A 22,754-nucleotide genomic window follows, 5' to 3' on the forward strand; every position below is an offset into this window, starting at 1 on the left:
TTCCTTCCTTCCTTCCTTCCTTCCTTCCTTCCTTCCTTCCTTCCTTCCTTCCTTCCTTCCTCTGTGCATCCATCCATCCATACACCCATCCAATATTCCATTTTTTGTAAAAAAGATTGAAGTACCAGTACTCATATTTCTTCCAGTTATTTCCTAACTAATGCCGCCTACTCCCTGTTGTTCTGTTTGAATTGTCATATGAACTTGCTGTTATGGCCAAGCACATAAGCCAAGATGGAAACCTTAATTTCTTTGAGCAGATGGTTGTCAAAATCAATCTGAAAAAAGAGATGCCAAATTGTTTGCTGGAATGTGCTATCACAGAAAATGACTGTCATGGACATCTGTCGTTTTTGCCTTCTCAGCATCCCTCATTCCTCCTTCAGGTCACGGCACCTATATTTCCTTCACAGCATCTGACCTCCCATGTTCTTAGCCCATACAGTTTAGTGAAGTCAGCCTACCAGCTGGCACCAAACATAAACACATGTCCTAGGCCAGGACAGAGTTATCCATCCCTCTGGCTATAGTGATCAGTTGACACATTGGCATCTGGCTCTGGCTCTAGTTGGCCAGTCAGAATCTCCTCCAAGATCCTTGATGGAATTATCAAGTAAGAAACTCACTACATGGGGCACCTGGGTGGCTCAGTCCAATAAGCATCCAACTCTTGATTTTGACTCAGGTCATGATCTCATGGTTGTGAGAACAAGCCCCAAGTGGGGTTCTGTGCTGGGCGTGGAGCCTGCTTAAGATTCTCTCTCTCCCTCTCCCTCTGCCCCTTCCCCTGCTCAAGTGCCCCCTCCCCCCCAAAAAAACCCTACCTCACTCTTACTACTCTTTCTACTGGGTATCTAAGAGAGTGGGACCTAAGCCTGTAACTTCCACTGGACATCTTTGCCACCACGTGGGGGAAGGACAATCTGAGAATGAGGCCAACACAATGGAAAACAGTGAAGTGGTTGAGGGGGGTCTTCCACATGGTGTTAATTGATAGCCTGGATCTAGCTTGTTCTGCACCGGATCTACCTCAGGACTTTCCAGGTGCATGAGATAATCAATTCCCTTTTGTTGTTTAAGGCAGCTTGAGTTGAGTTTCTGTTCCATGTGAGAGCATATGCTCAGGGCTCTTCAGGATTCAAAGATGATCCAGATGTGGCCCAAGCACTCAAGGAGCCCTCAACATAGCAGAGAACATGAGATTAGTGCACACATACACACAAGAAAGGGGGCCCATGCCATCAGCGTGATCCACACATGGGAAGCTTGGCTGCAGGACCATAGTGAAGTGGGTGATGAACACCAGCTGGGGGGAATCTGGTGCACTGAAGAGAAGGCAGCATATTCCCGGCAGAGAGAAAGACCTGGGCAAGGGGCCAGCTGTGGAAAGTGTAGGAAGCTCAGTGTGTATGTTGAAGTTCTGTAGGTCATCCATAGTGACTGAAGGGTAGAGGTTAAGTTAAAAAGGAAGATTTGGGGGACATAAAGACAACAACTACAGAAAATATTTGTTTGGAAGAAATTGTGGGGTCTCTGATTGGCAGTTTGAGGGATTTGACTGGCAGCAGGAAGGTAGAGAGGAATTTTGAATAGGAGGGTGAGGTGTAGAAGATGAATTTGGAAGCCGTGAATGGAGTTGAAAGGGAAGGTTTGGAAGGTGAGGAGGCCAAAGCAATTGTCAAGCTGGACCTCAGTGCAAGGCTGGGAAGGACCAGATGGAAAAAGAAGGCTAGAGGTGGATGGAATCCCTGCCTCTGAGAACATTCTGCAGGGCAGCTTTGGCCATATTTGCTCAAGAATCTTCCTTGTGGTATCATTTGAAAGCCATATTTTTTATTTTATGCTAAACATTGTCAGAGGGAGCAGTGGCAGATTCATCCTGACCATGAGCCAACTGGCCTGGCATACACACTTTTAATGGCATTCCAGACCTCAGGGACTGGCAGACTCTCTCAGAGCCCTGCCCCTGCACTAGCTCTTGCCTTACACAAAGTTAGGATGTCAGGAGGGAGCATCTCTCTTCTTACTTGGCAACTTTCCTGGCAGAAAAGGTCCAGAATGACACTCCAACCCTCCCCCTCATGAGGCATGTACAGCTTGGTCTTCTTAGAGGTGCCACTGCATTGGCTTCAGGCTCGGTGTCATTCTGATTACATCTTCAATCCTGTTCTCTCGGCCCCTCACTCCCAGACCCTAAGCAAGTCCTCCCAGCACCACCATTGCTGACCCTGGTCCAAGTCACCACCATAACCCATGTACATTATTGCAGTGACCTCTCCAGTCTCCCTGCATCTTACTTTTGTTCCTCCATGGTCTGTACTCCACAAAGCATCTCAAACAATCCTTTAACATCACAAACCGGATCCCGTCTGTCACCCATCTTCTTAAAACCTCCTGATGGCTTCCTGCCTGAGTCAGGATAAAATCCTAAATCCCTACAATGCCCCAAAGATTCTACATGATCTGGCCCTTGATCACCTCCTCAACTTTATTTCCTACCACTCCCCTATCCCTTTGAGCTTTTACACTGGCTACTCTTCCTGCCTCTGCTGACTGCTCTCTTTCTCTTCATGGCCCACAATATGCCTCATCATGATAAAAGCTTTCTCTGTCAGGATAGGCTAAGATATGCTGTGGTAACAAACAACTTCCACATCTCAGTGGCTCAAAAACCAATGCGATATTCCTCGTTTACCACGCATGTCTGTTGTGGGTTGGCAGAGTGGCTCTGTCCATCATACTTACCCCACATTGATAGAACAACCACCATCTTGAATGCTTCTGGTTGCCATCCTACAGGAAAAGAAAGAGACTCTTGAGGGTCTCATAACAGGATTTATTGGTTTTTTTTAATTAAAATTTTTTTCATGTTTATTTATTTTTAAGAGAGAGACAGAATGTGAGTAGGGGAGAGGTAGAGAGAGAAGGAGACACAGAATCCAAGGCAGGCTGCAGGCTCTGAACTGTCAGCACAGACCCTGATGCGGGGCTCAAACTCACGAACTGTGAGATCATGACCTGATCCCAAGTCAGATGCTTAACCGACTGAGCCACCCAGGTGCCTCTCATAACAGCATTTAAATGTCAGGCTCAGAAAAAGAAACACATGCCACTTCTGCTCATGCTCTTTGGTCAGTCACTGGCCTCAGTCAACCACAAGGGAACCCAAATATGTAATATTAACAAATAACCAGGAGTGGAAGGGGTTTGTAATTATTTGGTGAATTTGTAATTATTTGGTGTGTGTAGCATGAATTAGAACCCCTTGGAGTATCTTAGAGCCCAGCAATTGTGAGCTATGGGAGGGTTGGCCAGATGGGGTTAGGAGAGAAGGTGGGTGGAGAGTGAGGACAGGGGAGGATGCTGGTCACCTCAGCTCAAGCTCAGGAAGAAAGGAGAACTTGGTTGAGTTGGGCTGCTTACTGAGTCAGTCCAATTGATGCATGTAGGAAAACGTGGTGGCCATTTGTTAGGTCCTTTAGGCCAAAAGTGCCTTATACTGATGGTGGGCTGGGAAGATCCCCCTGCACAGAAATAACTTACCATCTGACATCTGTGATTCTTCCATTAAAGAATCATCCCTTTGTTCCTAGGACTATTTCCCAAGTTGTGTCCAGCAGAACACTTCTATTAGAGGTGTCACCAAATGCTCCTTGGTCTAATAAGATTGTGAAACGCTGGGTTAAACAAAATAATACAGGTTTTCCTCTGCAGGCCTTCTCAGGGCCTTGTTTAATATGCTAATAATATGTACTATCTCTTTCTGAGGTGGAACCAAAATATGCAGCATTTCCTCATATTTTTAAAATCAAGAAACCCTTATATGCATGAATGCTTTCGTAGAGTTCAACTGGCCAGTTTGAGAAGTGTTGGTCTGGAAGTCTTTTTGGTCCCATTGAGTCCCCTGTGGAAAGTAGCTGTCTCTGGAGGGCTTTTTATGGGAGAATGAAAGCAGTACAGACAAGGCTTTGAGAGAATGGGGCTCAGACCAGGGTTTGGGGAGGCAGAGGGTCTGAAAAGGTGAAGTCAGGCATGGAGGTCAAAGTATCCTTTCCCGAGAGTGGAGGCCGAGCTGGAGCCCAACAGAGGGAGAGCTCTCTGTCCCCCCACCCCTCACCACCCCTAGCCTCACTGCTTCCTTCCCTCTCTTGCCCAGGAAGGCTCATTAGTCCTGCTTTCCAAAGCTCTGGCCTTGACCCTTCTCCACCTTCCAAGCCAAAAGTACACCAGGCTGTTTCTATTCTTGTTGGCTTTGCTACCAGCTCTCAAGTCTCTTCTGTGTGGAATGCCCTCTTTTCCCCCAATTCCAGTCTGGAAAATTCTTACTCATTCTTTAATAGTACATTGAGGCATCCGCCTCCAGGAAGCTACTATCCCTGATACCTTTCCCCACCTGCCAAACTCATCTGGATTTATGGTCTGTCCTTGAAGCTCCCATAGCACTGTGTTGTCCTTATCATTGTCCTCATCATGTATTTGTAAAATCTATTTCTGTCCCTCTGATCTGGGGGCCACTTGAGGGCTTTATCTTAATATGTTTTTATCTTTATATCCTCCCCTGATAGGAGATAGATGCTTAATAATTCATTGAATGAATGAAACCCAGGCACATAGCCAGAAATGGCTTAAAATCTCTTACATGTACCACTTTAAAGAATTTCCCTACTTAAAGTAATCTATTCCACGTGTTTAAAAACCTCATCCTTATTTGTCATGGCTCAACTCTGCTGGCTCTCTCATTTCGTGGAGCCTTATATCTTCTCTCTAGCTTTCTCTCCTTCTGTCTGACCAGTTCTTCCCTCCATTGTTGTCTCCTTGCTGCCAGTATGCTCAGGGTCGCCTGACTCAACGTTGTCTTCTCCAAGGGGGTCAATGGTTCTTGGAATGTTGCTGGCCTGCCCTTAGATTTGTTTCCCTGAGTGGGATGCAAATGCAAATATCTTGAGAAGACAATGTTAACTCGAAGGGTGGGAAGAGGGTTTTTGTCCTTGTGGTTGTGAAGACTGAATGAGATAATATACATAAAAAGTTCTTATCAGGTGCTAGTTATGATGTTCACGACCAGGGTGGACGAGAGGGTGAGAAACTGTAGGCAGAGGCCACGGCAAGTCCGTTATTAGCAGTGCACCCAGGGCTGTGGTACTTTTTTTTTTTTTTTTCAACATTTATTTTATTTTTGGGACAGAGAGAGACAGAGCATGAACGGGGGAGGGGCAGAGAGAGAGGGAGACACAGAATTGGAAACAGGCTCCAGGCTCTGAGCCATCAGCCCAGAGCCCGACGCGGGGCTCGAACTCACGGAGCGCGAGATCGTGACCTGGCTGAAGTCGGACGCTTAACCGACTGCGCCACCCAGGCGCCCCTGGGCTGTGGTACTTTTGTGAATCCCAGGCGCTTTTGCCTTTGTGGGCCCCTTCTCCACCAAAAATGTCAAAAATTATATGACCACATTGTTTCATAAAGAGGATGATAATCCAGACCGGATTTGTTATTATATATTCAATACTGTTCTATTCAATTTTTCTTCTGATTTAAAAAATATTAACATTGTTATTTAAGTAAAAGGCCCTCTAAAAGTCTTGTGGCCCCTAGCCACGGCGTCTGCTGTGCCTAACGGCTAAGTCAGCCCTGAGCCCACCGCCCTGCTCATGGCTCCTTGAATGTACGGTGCCCTTCTGTCCTTTTGGGTCACACTGTTCCTTCAGCCTGGGACGTCTGTCCCTCATCCCACCCCCCGCCCTTGCCCTTGTCCACCTGACAGATTAATGCTCATCCTCAAAGCTCAGCTCAAATGTCGCTTTCTCTTGCCAGGGGTAGCAAGCTAAAATAGAGGGTGCCCAGCTCAAATGCAGATAAACAACGAGTAACCGTTTTCATGTAAGTTTGTCCCAAATATCGCAAGTCCCAAATCTTGCATAAAGACAGAGTTATACTGAGAAATTGCACATGTTTATCAGAAATTCAAATGACCTGGCTGCCCTATTCTCTAACTCTCCCTGATTCCTTTTCCTTTCAGGTTTTCTCCTCACCTGCTGCTGGCCAGGACATTCCAGCACTCTCTGTGCACCTGTCCCCACACATCCTCCACCCCATCTGCATTCTTACCACTGTTACCCTCACCTGCCACGGGGCCAGGATGTGAAGGTGCACGGGTTGTCATACATGAGTCAGTGGGCACTTTCCCTTTATTTCCCCAACTGCCTGTTTGTTTTCAGGGATGACTTGGCGGTATTTGGTGTTAATTTCATTCAGGATGTGATGAGACTAAAGTTAACTGTTGCATGGGATCGCAGTAACAGTTCTGTTAAGAAAGATGTGTCCCAAGAAGACACTCCGGGTTCAGACATTTCATTACCTGATGGAAAAAAGCCCCAGAGCCTGTGGCTGAAACCCTTCCCCCCTGCCATTGTGCTCTGAGGTGGACAGTGTGATGTCTTGGGCTCCCTCCTCCCTGTGATTCTGGGGTCAGATAGCAAATCAGCCTCCACCCAAGTAGGACTTCCCATGTGAAGGGGGGGGGGGGTGGTGCTTTCTGTTTTTGAGACCTAAATAGGTTCAGGAAATTCTGATTTTCCACCTTTACCTTGAGAGTGGATTGACTCTTCAAAAAGTTCTCTTAAACCTTTGCTTCACTCAGCTCTGGCCACACAAGAGAAAATCAGTGTGGGCTGATTTCACGAGCACAAGCAACACGAGACTCTTGGAGCCTGGTGACGGGACTCCTAATCCAGTGCGCCCACACGGTTCCTGGCCGCCAAGAATTCAGAACCTGGAGCCCCACAAAAGCAGTATGTCCTCTGAAGACCACTGCAAGGGGGAAGCAATCCCTCCAGACCACCGAGCAGCCAAAGCACTTGTGGTTCAAAACAACTCGAGCCCGGTGAGGATTTTCAGTAAGCACGGTGAAAGTTCTCTTTTTTATGGCTAGGAATTTCCCAGCTTTCAACACATTCTCTCTGACGTGAGAGAAACTCATTTCACATTCTCCCTTTGGAAAGGAAATTTCCAAGGCTGACCACTGGTTAATCATGTTGAGCAAGAAGCCACAGTACCCGTGTGTGTGTGTGTGTGTGTGTGTGTGTGTGTGTGTGTGTGTGTAGGTGTCCTTCCTGTGGGAGCTTCCCAGCAGTTTGCCTCTCTACTGATTTCTAGCCCCCTCTCTGCTCGTCCTGATGCTGATAGGAGTAGGCAACACAGCCCAAGGTAGTTTCAAGGGATGGTCAGCAGGTGCGATGAGAAAGCAAACAAGGGAGCAGTCAGTTCCATGGCCGCACCCACCTGGAAAGTTCCACACACCATGCCCCTACTGGACTGTCACAGTGTTTGTTGGTGTAATCAAGGCTCTGATAAGTTTTACACTTCTCCTTTTAACTTTACAAACTGTTTGATGTTAGTATCTCAGTGTTTTCCAAACTTATTTGATCAGAGAACCGCCCCATCCTCCTTTTTTTTTTGAAGAGCATCTCATCCAATTAGCCATCCTGGGAGCACACTTTGGAGAAATGACTCTGAAAAGGGAGCAGAAGCAAGCAAGAATTTACAATCTTTGCATTCCCTTTGTAAGTCACTAACTTCGTACCAGAATGTGGCTCACAGAAAGCGAGGCTGGCCTCAGCACTGCCCTGGCAAAAGGACTCTAAACACTGGAGCCCACAGTGGGGCCCGGAGACACCATGGAATCTCAGCGCAGGGGATCGGTGAGTGTCAGGAAGGAAAGGGCATTTCGGGCAAAGCCTGGCACTGCTCGGAATGCTGTCTGTTGGAAAACCTAAGCTGGCAGACACTTAGCATGAGTGTTAAGAGTGTCAGTTTTGTTTGGGGTTTAAAACACCACACAAGGCTACCTTTCAACAGTCACAAGGCCACCTATGACATAACATGGGGTGTGTGTCATCTGAGGAGGAAGCATGCTCTCATCCCCAACCCAGAGCAGTGGCATTTCCTCTCTTTGGTGCGTTTTTCTTGCCACCAGAATACACAAAGCTAAGGGCCACCATTTGCACCAACTCCAGGGAGTTGCTACAGCATCATTGTCTGCTACACTGTCATACAGAACAGAGGCGGATGGTGTCACCCAAAGTTGTGCAACGTGGTGGCTCCCTCCTGTTTGCCTTGTTCAGGATTTTGCCAAGACGTTCCTTATTTGCAGGCACTGCCTGTTTCTTAAGTCCTGCCTCAATGTCACCTCTAATTAAAGCAGGTCCCATTTCTTTTTCTATTATAATAGCCTGTTTGTATTCTCTATAGCATTTATCATTGACTGGATCACCACCTACTTTTACTGTTTTGAATACTGTCAGTCTCCACTAGGGTAAAATATCAACTACACAAGGGCAAAAATTTTCGGTTTTGGCCGCTTTGGGATGGCCGGTATCTTGAATAGTGCCTGGCAGAGTGGAGGCAAAGCATAAATATTGGTTGAATAAGCGAAGAACAACTTGGCAAGTTTTTTCTCACTTGGGTGGTGACTGGTTATGGAGAGCTGATGGGCAAGGCCACTGACCAACCAGTGGGCTGTGTGGTGGTGAAGGGGACAGCCCTCTAGCCCAGGGCTTGGCTGGTAAGACTGCGGGACTTAGCTGTGGTCCACAGGCACGAGCGAGTACAGGACAGGGAGCGATAGAAATGAGTTTTTATTCGTAAAAAGTTACAAAATGATATTGTACAAAAATAAAGTCTGTAGAGAACTTTGGTTGTATAACACAAACGATTGGGACAGATCAGAGAAGTTGGAACTTCCAAAGAAGTGCACTCCTTACTGGATCAGATGGTAATTGCAACGATATAGAAAAATCACAAACTTTACCCTTTTGTGGATTTGGAGTGATTTGCTTCAGTGAAAACTTGCTTGTGGTGTGTAGGTGATGCTGGGAACGAGTTGTCAACATCCACCATATCCTAGGGCGCCTGTGGGCAGGGGCTCTCCGTGGGAATCAGGGTTGCCGGGGGTGCGGATAACTGAGCCTGACATCTGGGGACACCAGCCACCCAATCTGCCAGGATTCTCTGAATCAGACAGATGATCCTGGGGCTGCGTCAAATCGTGCTTCATGAATGGCCAGATGGCCGGGTCTGTCACGATTTTTGAGCAGGCTGCTTTTCAGCAAAGTCTCCACTCTGGCCCTAGGAGGTCCTTTCCCTTTATTTCCAAGTCGTGCAAGGGGAGCAGAAAGGACAGAGAGGGACAGAATGAGGGAGAGCCTGGGTTTTCGGGGGCTTGGGGGAAGGGGTATCTGGTAAATGCCGTCTCTTGGTTACTTTTTAAATTAACGTGATTATTTGAGGGAGGTCAGTAGGTCATTTGATTGCTAACTCTGTCCTACTTTGGGGCTAATAGCCACGCAGGTAGTGACAGATGATTTCCTTGATAAAAATCCCTTTTGCGAAACGTGCAACAAACTCGAATATAGGGCCCAGTGCATTGTGCATGGGTCAGCTGCCAGACAAACCCACCTCCGGGACTCGTGCAAGGTGCTGGTTCCCATCCAGCCCCCGCCTCTCCGAAGGCTTTCAGCACACAGGTAGTACGTTTTGTGGGCACGAGACTCGGTGTGCGTATGTGGCTGGGCCAGACACGTGTTCCTCGTCCTGCCTTCTGAGCCACCTTCTTCTGACAGGGACAGCAACTGTTGCCCCACAAGGTCACAGCCAGGGGACTTTTGGGGCAACCAGGTCGATCCCATTTCTGGAAGTCCGGCACGCACTGGGTGTGAGCACGTTTCTCTAGAAGACGGTGGGTGGACGGAAGGATGGAGGAAGGGTCCCCACGAGTCAGGGCGGGACCCTGGTTACCCGACAGGATTTTTGTTTTACTTTTAGGTCAACACTGAATCCAGGACTACCTACTAAAAGGAATTTAACCTTTCATATATATGGTTATGCATATCACAGATAGATATATGTGGAAGGGAGTGAGAGCTTACATACAACAGAAAGGGGAACATGTGGCATATCTACTCAGTGACGGAGCAGTGAGGAAATAAAGCCAGTGCTGACGGTCTGTGCATGCTGCTCCCGGAAAGGGGGCCTGTCAGAAGCGCTCCTTCTGACACATGCCTTTTTTTCAAAAATAAAAACAAGGAAGATGCTGACATCGGGGAGATTAACGAGGGCTTTTCTTAAAAAGGTAAAGTAAGTGATTTTTGCCTAGCGAAGAACTTTTTTAATACTTTGGAAAGCATGGACCCTTGTTCCCAATTTAAAATTTCCTTTGTCACCTTTCTTTGCATTTTGCGAGCACATATACTTTGGCACCTTCGAAAAGAAACTTTAATAAATAAGGGGGGAGAAAAAGAGAAACTCATTAGTGAACGGTAATAAATAACAATAACTTAAATCTCAATAAATATCTTCTCTATATTTCTGTATCTGAAACAGATGCATTGCATCGAGTAGCTTCTCTGGTCACTGGTGACCACGCATAAACGGAGCTGGGGTGTATGTAACATCTGTCTCTCTGTAAACCGACAGGCCCAGTGGGTGTCCCTGCCCCGGTGCAGCTGGGGGCCGTCCCCACTCTGCTCTCCTGCAAGAATGCTGCCGAAAACCACAACTGGCTTCCTGTTTCCAAGGACATAAAGGAAATACCTTCAGGTTTGTTTTTAGTCACGAGGACAGCCTTTTTGGTTCCTAGCCAACTTCTTCCCACCCCACACACCATGTTCAAAATCAATCACCGACCGTTCACAAAAACGCTGGCTGTAGTAAACCTCAGGCCTCAACTTTCAAATTCAAAGGCAACTATCTCTTGTGTCGTTGCTGTTGTTGTTTCGCCTTCCTCCTTTCCTGGGGTATGTCTCCGCTGAGTGACAGAAAAAGAAACCTCTCTTGCTTTCAGCAGTAAAACGTCACGACAAGGAATGACACCAGGATTACCATTTCCCCGGGTGTCTCCAGACATGTGAAAATAAACCACAGGAGACACACTGGTTTGGCTTCAAGTGCATCCGCAACTGTGCCCATGACCGGTGACGGTGGGCTCTATCAGATGAAAGGAAACGCCCAACCAGGGACACCAGCCCTGAGCTTCTGGTGACGTCGGCTGCCGGCCAGGAGAATCTGGATGGCTGTTTTCTCTCCCTTCCAGTTCTCTGTAGCTGGATCTCCCTCTACCAGGCTCCCCCAATGGCTGCCTTCCTCCTCCTCCTCCTCCTCCTCCTCCTCCTCCTCCTGTATCCTCCTCCTCCTCCTCCTCTGCCTCCTTGGTCCTCATCTTCCGTTCTGGGCAAACATTTCCTGGGAACCTTGGTCCCTTTCTTTGCACTGTAGCAGGAATGCAATACACAGCGGTCTCTGGAGCCCGAGTCAGATACATCCACACCTTTTAGCGGAATGCTTTCTTAGAATATGGTAAACCAGGTTGTCATCTAAAAACGACAGGTCGTCGTCATAGGCGATGGGTCTGCAACATGCCTGCCCGACTTTGTCACTCACCAGCCTTCTGTTTTTGGATAAGTTTTTTAATATTTTGTCGTACATTGTCTCAGCTGCATCACAGGAGCCGCTGCAGTACCTAAAAATCAGTTCCTCCTTGGTTTCGTAGCCCAAACCCAGGTCGGTGACGTTTAAATGTATCGCAGTTAAGACACAACCCCGATTTCTGCCCCTCTGGCCTCGCCGACCTTTCCCTCTGGAATTCTCCGGGTTGGCGGCTGCCGCCTGCCGATTCCGCTCTCTTCTAGGCGGCAAGGCCATTTGTTTCTCGGGTGACCTTTTCAGTCTTCTGATGGTAGCTTGAATAAAATCCATGACGTCGTCAAACTGATCAGGATAATCCTCTGGCATATTTGCTGTTCAACAAGGAAACAGAAAAGGTCACGTGAGATGACAGGGATCCTTTCAAGCAGTCTGCTACATCAAAGTGCCTCCGACAGTCAGCCAGGATGGGACCCACAGCGGAGCCACCAGCCAGTCAGGCTCCGTAACCACTGTCTTCCCCCGACAACAGACGCTAGAACGCACCCACGTCTCCACAGAAGGAAGCGTATCCAGTTAAAAGGGGAGACTAGCGTGGTGGGTGACACATTTCCTTGCAGAAAGCAAATCCTTAGAAGCGCACCTTTCATTTGCATAACAGCTGCCGTGCTGAACGAGTCTGTATTGAGGTTGCTGTGAGCAGGCTGATCCTTGAAGGCCATTTTTCACGGCTGCTAATGGAAGCTAGAGGAGTGGCTCTCAGATGTGCGTGTGGATGAGAAGGTGCGGGATGCTCACTGAAATGCAGATTCCCGGCCCTGCCCTTGGTGGAAGGTGCGGGGAGGGGGCCAAAGAATCTCCATTTTTAGTGAATTCTGATGTAGGTGACCCGCAGACCGTACTTGGAGAAGCCCTGTCTTAGAGGGCGAGGATCGGGAAGGATCCTCCACCACTGCCACTCGCATCTGCAATACGGAGCACTCTTCCCCAGAGCCCCTCCCCGACTCGACACCTCTGGGCGGCTGAGTGGGACCAGACCCATCTTGATAGAACCAGTGAAAAGCTCATAGATCCAACTGTATGTTAAAACTTCCTTAAAAACTTCCTGGCAAACAACCTACTTTTCACTGACCGAGAGACTACCGCTTCCTTGGACCAGCATGACTTAAAAAAAAAAAAAATACAGCAGGGGAGCCTGGGTGGCTCAGTCGGTTAAGCGTCCGACTTCGCCTCAGGTCATGATCTCACGGTTGGTGAGTTCAAGCCCCGCGCTGGACTCTGTGCTGACAGCTCAGAGCCTGGAGCCTGCTTCGGATTCTGTGTCTCCCTCTCTCTCTCTGCCCCTCCCCTGCTCACACTCTGTCTCTCTCTCAAAAATAAACATTAAAAAATTAAAAATATATAGTCATACTGTAAGAAGACATTTAAATGTATCAGCAATCAATGGGATGCTGTTTGTGGGAGAGGCGGCTTGACCCCGGGGTGGGGCCCAGCCTCTGCAGCCCCGGGATTCCCGCGGAGGACACAGGACGAGAGATGTAGTCTTTACGGAGATCACACAGAGGAATGGGGAGGCGATGCTTCTCAGATGCCTGAGACCTCTGGGTAAGAGCGTGAATTCCCAATCCCTTAGTGTTTTCTGCTCTGTTGCAGCATTTGCTTTGGCTGAGCAAGTAAGAGAAGAGGAGCTATTTGAACAATTAAATACATTTCTTTTTTTTATTTCAAAAAAATTTTTTTTACATTTATTTATTTTTGAGAGACAGAGAGAGACAGAGCACAAGCAGGGGAGGGGCAGAGAGAGAGAAGGAGACACAGAATCCTAAGCAGGCTCCAGGCTCCGAGCTGACAGCACAGAGCCTGAGATGGGGCTCGAACTCACGAACCATGAGATCATGACCTGAGCCGAAGTCGGACGCTCAACCAACTGAGCCACCCAGGCGCCTCAATTAAATACATTTCTAAAAGAAGAAAGCTATTCAAACCCCTGGTTATTAGGTCCTAGACCTTTTATGCTCCCTCCATCCCAATTGTAGGTAATTGAGCATGTTTAGGGTTGTACGCGGCTTCGAAAAATACACCTCAAAATAGTTGTTCACAAGAGTGAACATGTTTTGCCAAGACCATGGTAAAGTAGAGAAGGGTTACGCTGTGCCTAACCCATGGCACACTGTTTTTTCATGCACTGATTGTTAAATATCAGGAATCCTATTGTGTGAACAAAATCCAGCTAAGGCAGCTTAACCATGTCTACTGATCATTTGGTCAACTGAGAGACCTATATTGATCGATACTGCTCTATCTAGGTTATATAGAATATATATATATTATATTATAGGATGCATTGTAATGAAAAGAGTGGAGACTGTGTGGAATCCCCAGAACACCTCATTGTCTGATATCTAAAATTTGGCTGCGGATGTCTTTGCTGCATGGAAATCACGAAGCTGCTTCCTGGTCTGAGCCCCAACATCTCTGCCTGGATTCCCACCGCAGCCCCTGAACTCCTTCACGCCAGCCTTAGCCTTCAGTCTATTTTCCATTCAGCAGCCAGAGCAATAGTCCTAAAACCGTTAGTGCAGGTCATGTCCCTCTCTGTTCCAAACCCTCCAAAGGCTCCCCATTTCTCTTGGAGTAAAAACCAAAGTCCACGCTGGCCTAAGGCCCTACCTGACCTGGCCACCCCTTCTCCTCCAGCCTTTGTTACGTCTCACCTCATCTTCTACTTCTCTTTTCCTTTCTGCCACTCCTCTAGCCTCCCTGGCCTCCTTACTGTTCCTCACATACAGGGTTTCTCAACTTTAGCCCCACAGACATTTTGGGCAGGATCATTCTTTGCTATGGGAGGCTGTCCTCCCATGTTGTAGGATATTGAGCCGTATTCCTGGCCTCTGCCCAGGAGGTGCCAGTGGTATCCCCCCACCCTCCTCTAGACATTGCTTAATGTCCCTGGGGGCAAAATCATCGTGAGTTGAGAACCACAGATCAGACACACAGGCTAATTCCCGCATCCCCTTCACATCTCTGCCCAAATGTCATCACTACCAAGTCCTACCCTGACTTCCCTGTTTAAAATGCAATCTGTCCTCAAACCCGAATTCAGACCCTCCTCCCTTGCTTCCCCGCCCCCAACTATACAATCTTCCAACACATTGGAGGACTTATTTCTCATGTTTTTTTTATTCATTGTCTGTCTCCTCTGATAGAAAGTCAACTCCAGGAGGCAGGGACCTTTGCTTGGCTTGCTCACCAATGAATCCCAAGTGCTTAAAATAGGTCTGCCCCCTGGAGGCCCTCCGGACTTTTTGAATGAATTAGGGCACTTGAAAAAGCACAGAAGAAGGAGTCCTTAATTTTTCAAGGGGACACTTGGGCTTCAGTTGAGAACAACACCATTATGAAAGAACAGGCTCCAAAGTAAACAGGAAGCCGCGATGATGCCCTGAGTGGCACCATAATTTTCCACCTGAGAGGTAAACATCCAGCTGCAAGCTGACTTTCCTTTCCAGCTTCCCGAAGCACTCAAGTGCTGTCTCTCAATATCCACCTCATTCTGAGCCTGGGAAACGGCTCGTGCTCCGTGGGACGGACACCTTCCCAGGGGTCTGGCGTGGAAGGGTACTCTGAGTTTGTCATTTCCTCTGACCACTTTCTAGCTGACTTCCTTAGGAAGTTTTCTCTTCTCCTTAAAACACAAAAACCTTGAAATCACTCTGGTTTAAAGAAACCAGAGTTTCTTATTTTGAAAAAGGAGCTGCTGACACTGTTTGCGATTTTCTTTCAAGAAGCAGCTTTGAAGAGGAAATTAGGTTTAGTTGTGCTCAGTTTCAAAAAAACATGCTTGTACAGGAATCCGAACTTCTAAAATTGATATATTAGGGGTGATTAATCAAAGTACAAAAAAAGTCTTCATGTTCCCCCCAAAGACTCTTTGTTTTACAAAAGGACCCACATGAGGGTCCCCCTTCCCAACCCTGCGCTCCATTCAAGAATTCCTGAATGGATCAGTAACTTAAGAACCTGGGGACACAGAAAGTTAAAATCGCTTAGGAATCAACTGAAGGTTAATCAGAAATGAGGGCGAAACACTACTAAAATTTTAACCTAAACTCATGGGAAAACATTTGAGTTGCAAAAGTTCAACTTATACTGGTTTAGAGACTTATTAACTTATGTAACAATAAATTACATAATTTTATACCACTGGGGTTATATATAATAACAATTTGAATCAGTATATATAATGTTCTTATTTATTGCCTGATACTTTCAAAGTTCCCCCAAAACCTTTTCCTTCCTTTTTACGACATCTTGACTGCATGGCTTTGTCCACTGGTTTTGCCCGCCAGATAAAATGCAGAACACCCTAGTTAAATTTGAATTTCAGGTTAATAGCAGATAAATTTTTAGTATAAGCAGTCCTAAATAATGTTTGCGACATACTTATACTTTGTGATGAGAACATTTAGTCCCTTGATTTGATATTCCACCTGGCTTTCTCAGGGTGATGAGTGTAGCAGCGTGAATGTACCGATCACCCATGCTTTTGGACGAGGTGGTGAACAGGTCATTGATCCTGAATTAAAAGGCTTCCAGGAACCTGGAAAGCAGTCAATAAATGTTCAATGTTACACCAAAGGGTATAGCTAATAAGAATTTCTCATTTGATGGGAAAATCTCCCTCATACCTTATTGTTAATGTGGAAATATTTATGGAAGCCCCAGGTTCAGGGCGGAGGCGATTCTTATTGAGTCGAAGGGTCTTATTTTCCCCTTCTCTTTTTCCCTTCTTTTCCTTCTTGAAAAATAGAGCACAAAATAAATATTCATCTTGCAAGTCTTACATGGATATGAATTTTAGAAACCAGAAAAAGCCAGAGAACAACTAGGCCTGTCTCTTCCAACTAAATTACTAACTCCAGGCGTGTTGATGCTGAGTTCACTTATAGAGAGGTGCCTTAATTTATCAACACTAGGCATTTGGGGGGCATAAGGAGCCATACGCCTCGCCGCGCCTGTCCTTAGAAATTCTGCAGAGCCTCGAACGCAGCCCCGGCAGACCCACAGCTGCCTGTATCTTCCAAGAATTCATGTCACTGAGGGGAAACAGAGGGGCTGGGATTTGGATTAGTTCCCTAGATTAAAACTTAATAGCATATCAGTTCCTCCTTCCTCCTATAAAGGGCTTGGCAGAACGTCTGCTACACAAATAGCCTTCATTAGTATTAACTTTGATAATAAAGTATTTGCAAACCACAAAAGAGGAGCATCATTTAAAAAAAAAAAAAAAACTAGGTCAAACACTTGCTCATTTCCCAGACACAGTTGGAGGATGTATCTGGGAAAAATACGTCCATCTAAAAGCTAACGTTTTTAAAAAATCAAGATGTTCAAATGCATTTAAGTGATCCTGCAGTATGCAACCACATATTCTGGCATTATTCTCTTTAAAATACTTTAACTTTGATGTGTCCTTTGTATAAACAGTGTTATTTAAACAAATGAGACCCTGTACTGGGGCATAATTCTGGGAATAAACCATTCAGAGTGAGACTTTGCCTCCCTCGATTATGGGGAAAATATAGTAAAGTCACCTCAGGAACAAAGGACTGGGATGTTGCCTGTTTTGTAAAGGCAGTTGAGTTTTTATAGAAACAACGGTAAGGCCTCAGAGTAGTCCTTGTAATAGGCTACCTAAAAAGTACATAATTCAAAACATTATCTGAGTTGAGTAGGCATTGAATAGACAAAGCAGTCTCCTAAACGTTAGATTTCTCTTAAAAACACTACAGGTTATTAACTATATTTTAATCAAAGAGGTCATTTTATATTCCTATCAAGTTGTGTCCTCAGCCCAGGGGCCTAAGGCAGCCTTCATTCAGCCTGTCTTGAACCCATGGGCCCCAAAGGAAGGCAGCACAAAGTTATCTATGAAGCAGTGAGGAGATAACGCCTCACCCGGAGTAGGAATGGGCTCTGAGAATGGAGGGAAGGTCTCTGAGGCTCTGAGGGTTCCAGAATAAAGGGGGCTGGCTCCTAGAACCCACAGTACCTCCTCTTAGAGGAGCTGTCTTCCGGGCCAAGTAAGCCTCAGGGATGCAGAGGCCCAGCAAGAAGGCCCAACTATTTCTTGCTCTGGGGAGGACCAGCTTCTGTACATAACTGTAAAGCACCCAGCTTCTATGGACTAGAAGGGCAAGGGTTAATACACTGAGGTCCACAGAAGTGAGCTGCCGCTTCAGCCAAGGCCACACAGGTGGGGGGCGCATCTGGAACAAGTGCCCGAATGGCTTTGCTCCAGGTGGTGCCCTGTTCCGGTATGAGGCCACGGAAGGCCAAGCCTGGGGCTGCTGAGTGCTGGGCAGTCTGTCCTCCCATGCAGAGCCTCTCCTGAAAGGCTGTCCACAGATGGGACACAAGGGGAAAACCCCCTGCGGGTGGGAATATTTAATCTGATATTCTTTACCCACCTGTGCACCTGGTAAAGTACAAACTGCTCCGCAGTTTCATATGTATATGAAAAACAGAAGTTCCATCTATCTGCACACATATATACGTACATATCTGTGTGTATGCGCATGCGCACATGTGTGTTTACATGAAAAGAATCAGCCTGGTTGATTAACTTCTCAAGAAAATTCCCAACTAATGTCATTCTTTAGAATACATTTTTTTACTTTCCTTTAAAAAATTTTTTAAAAAATATTTATTCATTTTTGAGAGAGAGAGGAAGAGAGATTGAGTGCAAGCAGAGAAGGGGCAGAGAGACAGAGAGGGAAGACAGAGGATCCAAGCAGGCTCTGCACTGTCAGCACAGAGCACGATGTGGGGCTCGAACTCATGAACTGTGAGATTATGACCTGAGCCAAAGTCGGACGCTTAACCAACTAAGTCACCCAGGCATCCCTGTTTTTACTTTTCAATAAGATACAAACATGATTTTCGTCACTAACACTGAAATGTTATAAGAACCACATGGTGGAGTCTTAGCTTTAAAATTCCTCACATTACAAAATTTCATCATTCTATATTTAAAATAACTTCCTTGGGGCGCCTGGGTGGCGCAGTCGGTTAAGCGTCCGACTTCAGCCAGGTCACGATCTCACGGTCCGTGAGTTCGAGTCCCGCGTCGGGCTCTGGGCTGATGGCTCAGAGCCTGGAGCCTGTTTCCGATTCTGTGTCTCCCTCTCTCTCTGCCCCTCGCCCGTTCATGCTCTGTCTCTCTCTGTCCCAAAAATAAATAAACGTTGAAAAAAAAATTAAAAAAAAAAAATAAATAAATAATAAAATAACTTCCTTGATGCACTTAAAAATATTACCAATATAAAGGTAGGAAGGATGCTTACTTTCACACAATGTTAACTTTAAGGCCAACAACATCCCTGCAAGGCTAAAGTAGAGATTGCATATTATCTAACCTTACAGATCAGGAAACTGAAGCTTAGAGAAGATTTAAAAAAAAAAAACAAAAAACAAAAAACCCACACTCCTCGTAAATGTGAACTCAGTTGGTTTAGTTTTTAAAGCTCAACCTGTTCTAGGGTCCCAGGCCACCTATTTGTTTTTAAGTAAAAATTCTACTACCATGCAGCTTTTCAAGTCTTGAGGCATGTGGTAATTTACTCTGGAGCAAGTGCAAAATTATGCTGATTTCACCTGTACACGTTTACCAAATTCAGAACAAGAAGTGAGATACCAACTTTTGTTGGAAAATCCAGTACGAACTGAGTTACATGAAGGAGATTCTAAAGTTAGGCTGCCCTGAGCCACAGGATACAGTAAACTGTCTCTGAAAACGGAAAAGCCATGCCTTTCAGGGGCATCTCCCATGCCCTGGTTCTTGCATATCACTCTAAGGCAGATCTGGCAATTTCCCAGTTAAAACCGGAAAACCAGCAGCCAAGGGTGGTGGCATGGCAGCTTCAGACAGACAGGCCCCATCTCCGGAAACTTCTCAAACTCACTCTGGCACCAAATGATGAGGCTCTCGCTGTAGAGCCTGGAATTACAGTCTGGGGTCAGTCCCTGACCTTGGACTCGTGACCCTGGACTAGTTGTTTAGCCCTTCTGAGGTTAATGAGACCTTCTCTGTCCACTCTCTCCCCAAGTGCTAAAACCCTAACATGCAGGCAGTCTAGGTCTTGGTGGGGAATTCATTTTCGGTCAACCCTGTTAGGGAGAGGCCCGCCTCTGGCTGATGCCTCAGGACCATTCTGCTCCGGGCCCCACAAAACCCCGAGGGAGGTATTTTCTAAGACCAGCGCTCTGACTCCTGAGCTGTGGGGCCTTCTCCTTCCATGGGAGGTATTTTAGGTTCTAGCGTTCTCAACCTTTTCGGTTTACCTCTTGCCTAAAGAGGTGGACTGTCTCCTCTCGTGGGAGGCATCCTTACACCTCAGTATGTATCTGTAAAGGTAGGCATGGAGCCGATGACTTCTGAGGGGACACAGTACACCAGTATGCTGTCATCCTTCTGTCCCCATCAGCTGATAGTCAAACGCTACACTTGCCATTTTCTTAAAATCTCATTTTTATCCATTTCTGTTTTCGCTGCTTCAAGCACGTTTGGGTCATACCCGGCTGATGATTCCAAGGCTAGAATCGCCCACGGTAACTGCTACCAAATGCATCATGGATCCAGCTTGTCTTGGAAGCTGTTGCCTGTTGTTCTTATTTGCCCCTCAGTGACCTCTGAAATGTGTGGTGTTAGTCCACGAGAATGTTCCAGTTCTCTGGAGAGTTCTACAGCGTTTTGTCATCTGCTATTTATAAGCGTTGATTTTATTCACTTATTTGAATTAATTAAAAATAAAAAGTCTACAGGTCCCTAAGCCCCAGAATGCTGACGACCGTCCTAGCTTTCCTATACCGGGCAGAGTATTCACCCAGTGTGAGACGGGCTGTCCTAGCTATTGGGTACTCTTGGGTTACCTTCAAGAGGAGTCTATGGCAGCTCTTTCCCAAAGAATAATCAGCGGTTGTGGCAATTTACTAAGTCATTATGACCACTGCCTGAGCTACCAGTGCATTCTCTCCGTGACCCGTGGTTTGTTGACAAGAAGGCATGACATGGGTTTATTTGAAAAGTATTTGCGTTATAAAAACACCAGTGTTTTGTTGTTTAAAAAAGCATTTCTGGATCCTCTCAAGGCAGAAGAAAAAGACCAACTAGAATGCAAACCATTTCAGAGACTAGGAAAAGGAGCCTCGGGTACACTTTTAAAAGCCACTTCGCTTTTCAAAATGCCATTTTATCCACTGTCTCCACCTACTCTGACCAGCATTGCACACGAGTATTAGTTATACTATCTTGAATTTTTATCTTACAACTTAACTAAGAAAACTTGTCATGAGTGTAATGGAAATTATTCCATGAATACAAATAGCCAAAAAACCTCACTCAGGAGGAGACGGACAGTATATCATTTTGCTATCCAGATTCTGATTGCCCTGTTCTGATTTCCACCTATGTGGTCCATGCTTTTATTACAGTTATGTTAATAATTTTACAGTAATACAGCATGGCTCCCCTGGGGTGAAAATGTCCATTCTCCTGCTTTTAAGTCACAAACACACCCCATAGGGCGTCCATTTGTTAACTAATCCATGAACGCCTGGTGTGAGCTAAAAGCACTCCATAGTCAGCAGTAAACGCCCCATGCTAACAAGCACACACCATGAGCTTGGCTATTGCCTTTATAAAAAATTTATGGGAAGGGTGAGAAAGTGACCCAATAAAATCAAGTGCGCAAAAAGTCAATTGAAAACATAATCCCTTATGGTGTTATCAGAGGCAGGGTGGTTTTTGAGGGGAAACTCGAAAGGAACCTGGAAGCAAAGGACCCTTGGCTTCTTCCTTCCCACAAAGCCCTGCCTGAAGCCAGACGCAGCAGAATGTTCCAGGGTTCTGCATCCTACTTCCCTCAGCCCTCCCCAGGGGCTGTGGGTAAGAGGAATATGCTGAGGGTCTGAGGGACTTGGGCACGAAGAGGAGGGACAAAGAGAAGATGAAAGGAAAATAAAGGGGGTGAAAGAAAAGTGTTCTCAATCATCTGGGCCAGTTCCATAGATTCCTGTAGTCAGATATGAGGAGAGACTTTCTATCCCCCAGTGAATGAATTTACTGGCATCTCAAAGACTCCTCATGAAATCAGCTATACCTATCATTCAACAATGATTGGCATTTACAAAATCCCAACACCTGACTTTTCTCTTCCTGACATAGCCAGAGGGGTCAGATAGGAGTGTCTTGGGCTGGCAGGAGGGGATCTGGGGGGGTGTGGTCACAAGAGTGAGTTCCGGACTCGGGCTGCCCTTGGTCCAGAGTCTGGCTGAGTTGCTTAACCCTGCGGAGTCCCAATTTCCCCTTAAAATGGGGATAGTCCCATCTTCACCACAATGGAACAGAGTTTTCTGCTCAGTGCCTGAAAGCATTTAACCAATGGGGTCTTAAGTCCATATGGTTGCCCGTGACAATTCTTCAGCGACACCTACACGGGGGCAGCAGTGTGAAGATCAACTCTGCCTGTCTGCACAAAGCCAGATTAGCCCGAAGGAGGTGCAGACACTGTCCCTTGTTAGTCTGGTCTAGTGTGTTCCCCAGAGCAGAGGGCCTGGAGCCCCAGCAGAGCGGTCTGAGGTCTGGGTGCGGAAGGAGCAGGTGCTGTTTGTGCTGCTGCTTCTGTGCTCCCCAGAAATGCCCGAAAACTAACCACACAAACCCCCACCGAGTTCACAGCCCATGAATGGTATTTTTGTGTCCACTATGGGTATGGGTCCGTGTTTTCACACTGAGCAGGCAGGTGTCCTGCTGAGGGCACACGAAAACTTTCTACAGGTTAAAGGAATCAGTTTCCAAGGTGCTGCATCCTGAAATCAGCCTACGAACGCTCCTGTGGCGGGTTCTTTTCCTACGTCCCCTCCTGCGATCAGCCTTCCACCTCAGTGAGAGAGGTGCACTTCCTGCCCATCTCACTCATTTCACTGGGAAGCCCCGTCCAGGGGATGAAAGCTGCAGGTGCCATGTGAGGACAGTTCAGGCACGCGTGGCTCTTTGGGGCACACTGGGATCGGGTGGCTCCCGACATGAGGACACACCATCACAAACTTAGTCCCAGGACGTTTACCCGGATCTCATAACGTGGAAACAATCACAGAAATCCACACTGAAGGGCAGTCTGCAAAATAGCAGGCAAGACATCAGATCTTTTCAAAACTGTCAATGTCATGGTAAAAAAAAAAAAAAAAAAAAAAAAGCTTCAGAGCTATTCTAATGGAGAATAAAGAAATATGATAATCGAATGCAATTTGTGATCCTTGATTAAGGAGAACAAACTATA

At 46.5% G+C, this 22,754-nt stretch overlaps 1 protein-coding gene and 1 long non-coding RNA gene across 3 annotated transcripts in view; one reads left to right on the forward strand and one right to left on the reverse strand.

Annotated features, from left to right (window-relative positions):
* Positions 1-5,763: 5,763 nt before the first annotated feature.
* LOC121043705 (uncharacterized) lies at positions 5,764-7,899 on the forward strand. The gene is made up of 3 exons (XR_005796987.1): positions 5,764-5,877; positions 6,017-6,893; positions 7,459-7,899. It is a non-coding gene; the product is annotated as an uncharacterized LOC121043705 (long non-coding RNA).
* Positions 7,900-8,615: 716 nt separating this feature from the next.
* The window catches only part of GDNF (glial cell derived neurotrophic factor), a 28,336-nt gene continuing 14,197 nt past the window's right edge, over positions 8,616-22,754 (reverse strand). For both annotated transcript variants that reach the window (XM_040495678.1, XM_040495676.1), the window contains exon 3: positions 8,616-11,789. In XM_040495678.1, coding sequence (XP_040351612.1) covers positions 11,305-11,789 — 485 coding nt within the window. In that variant the 3' untranslated portion in view covers positions 8,616-11,304. The remainder of the gene's footprint in view (positions 11,790-22,754) is intronic.

This window comes from Herpailurus yagouaroundi, unplaced genomic scaffold, assembly GCF_014898765.1.
Source record: "Herpailurus yagouaroundi ecotype Mexico unplaced genomic scaffold, PumYag 29, whole genome shotgun sequence".
Taxonomy (NCBI): domain Eukaryota; kingdom Metazoa; phylum Chordata; class Mammalia; order Carnivora; family Felidae; genus Herpailurus; species Herpailurus yagouaroundi.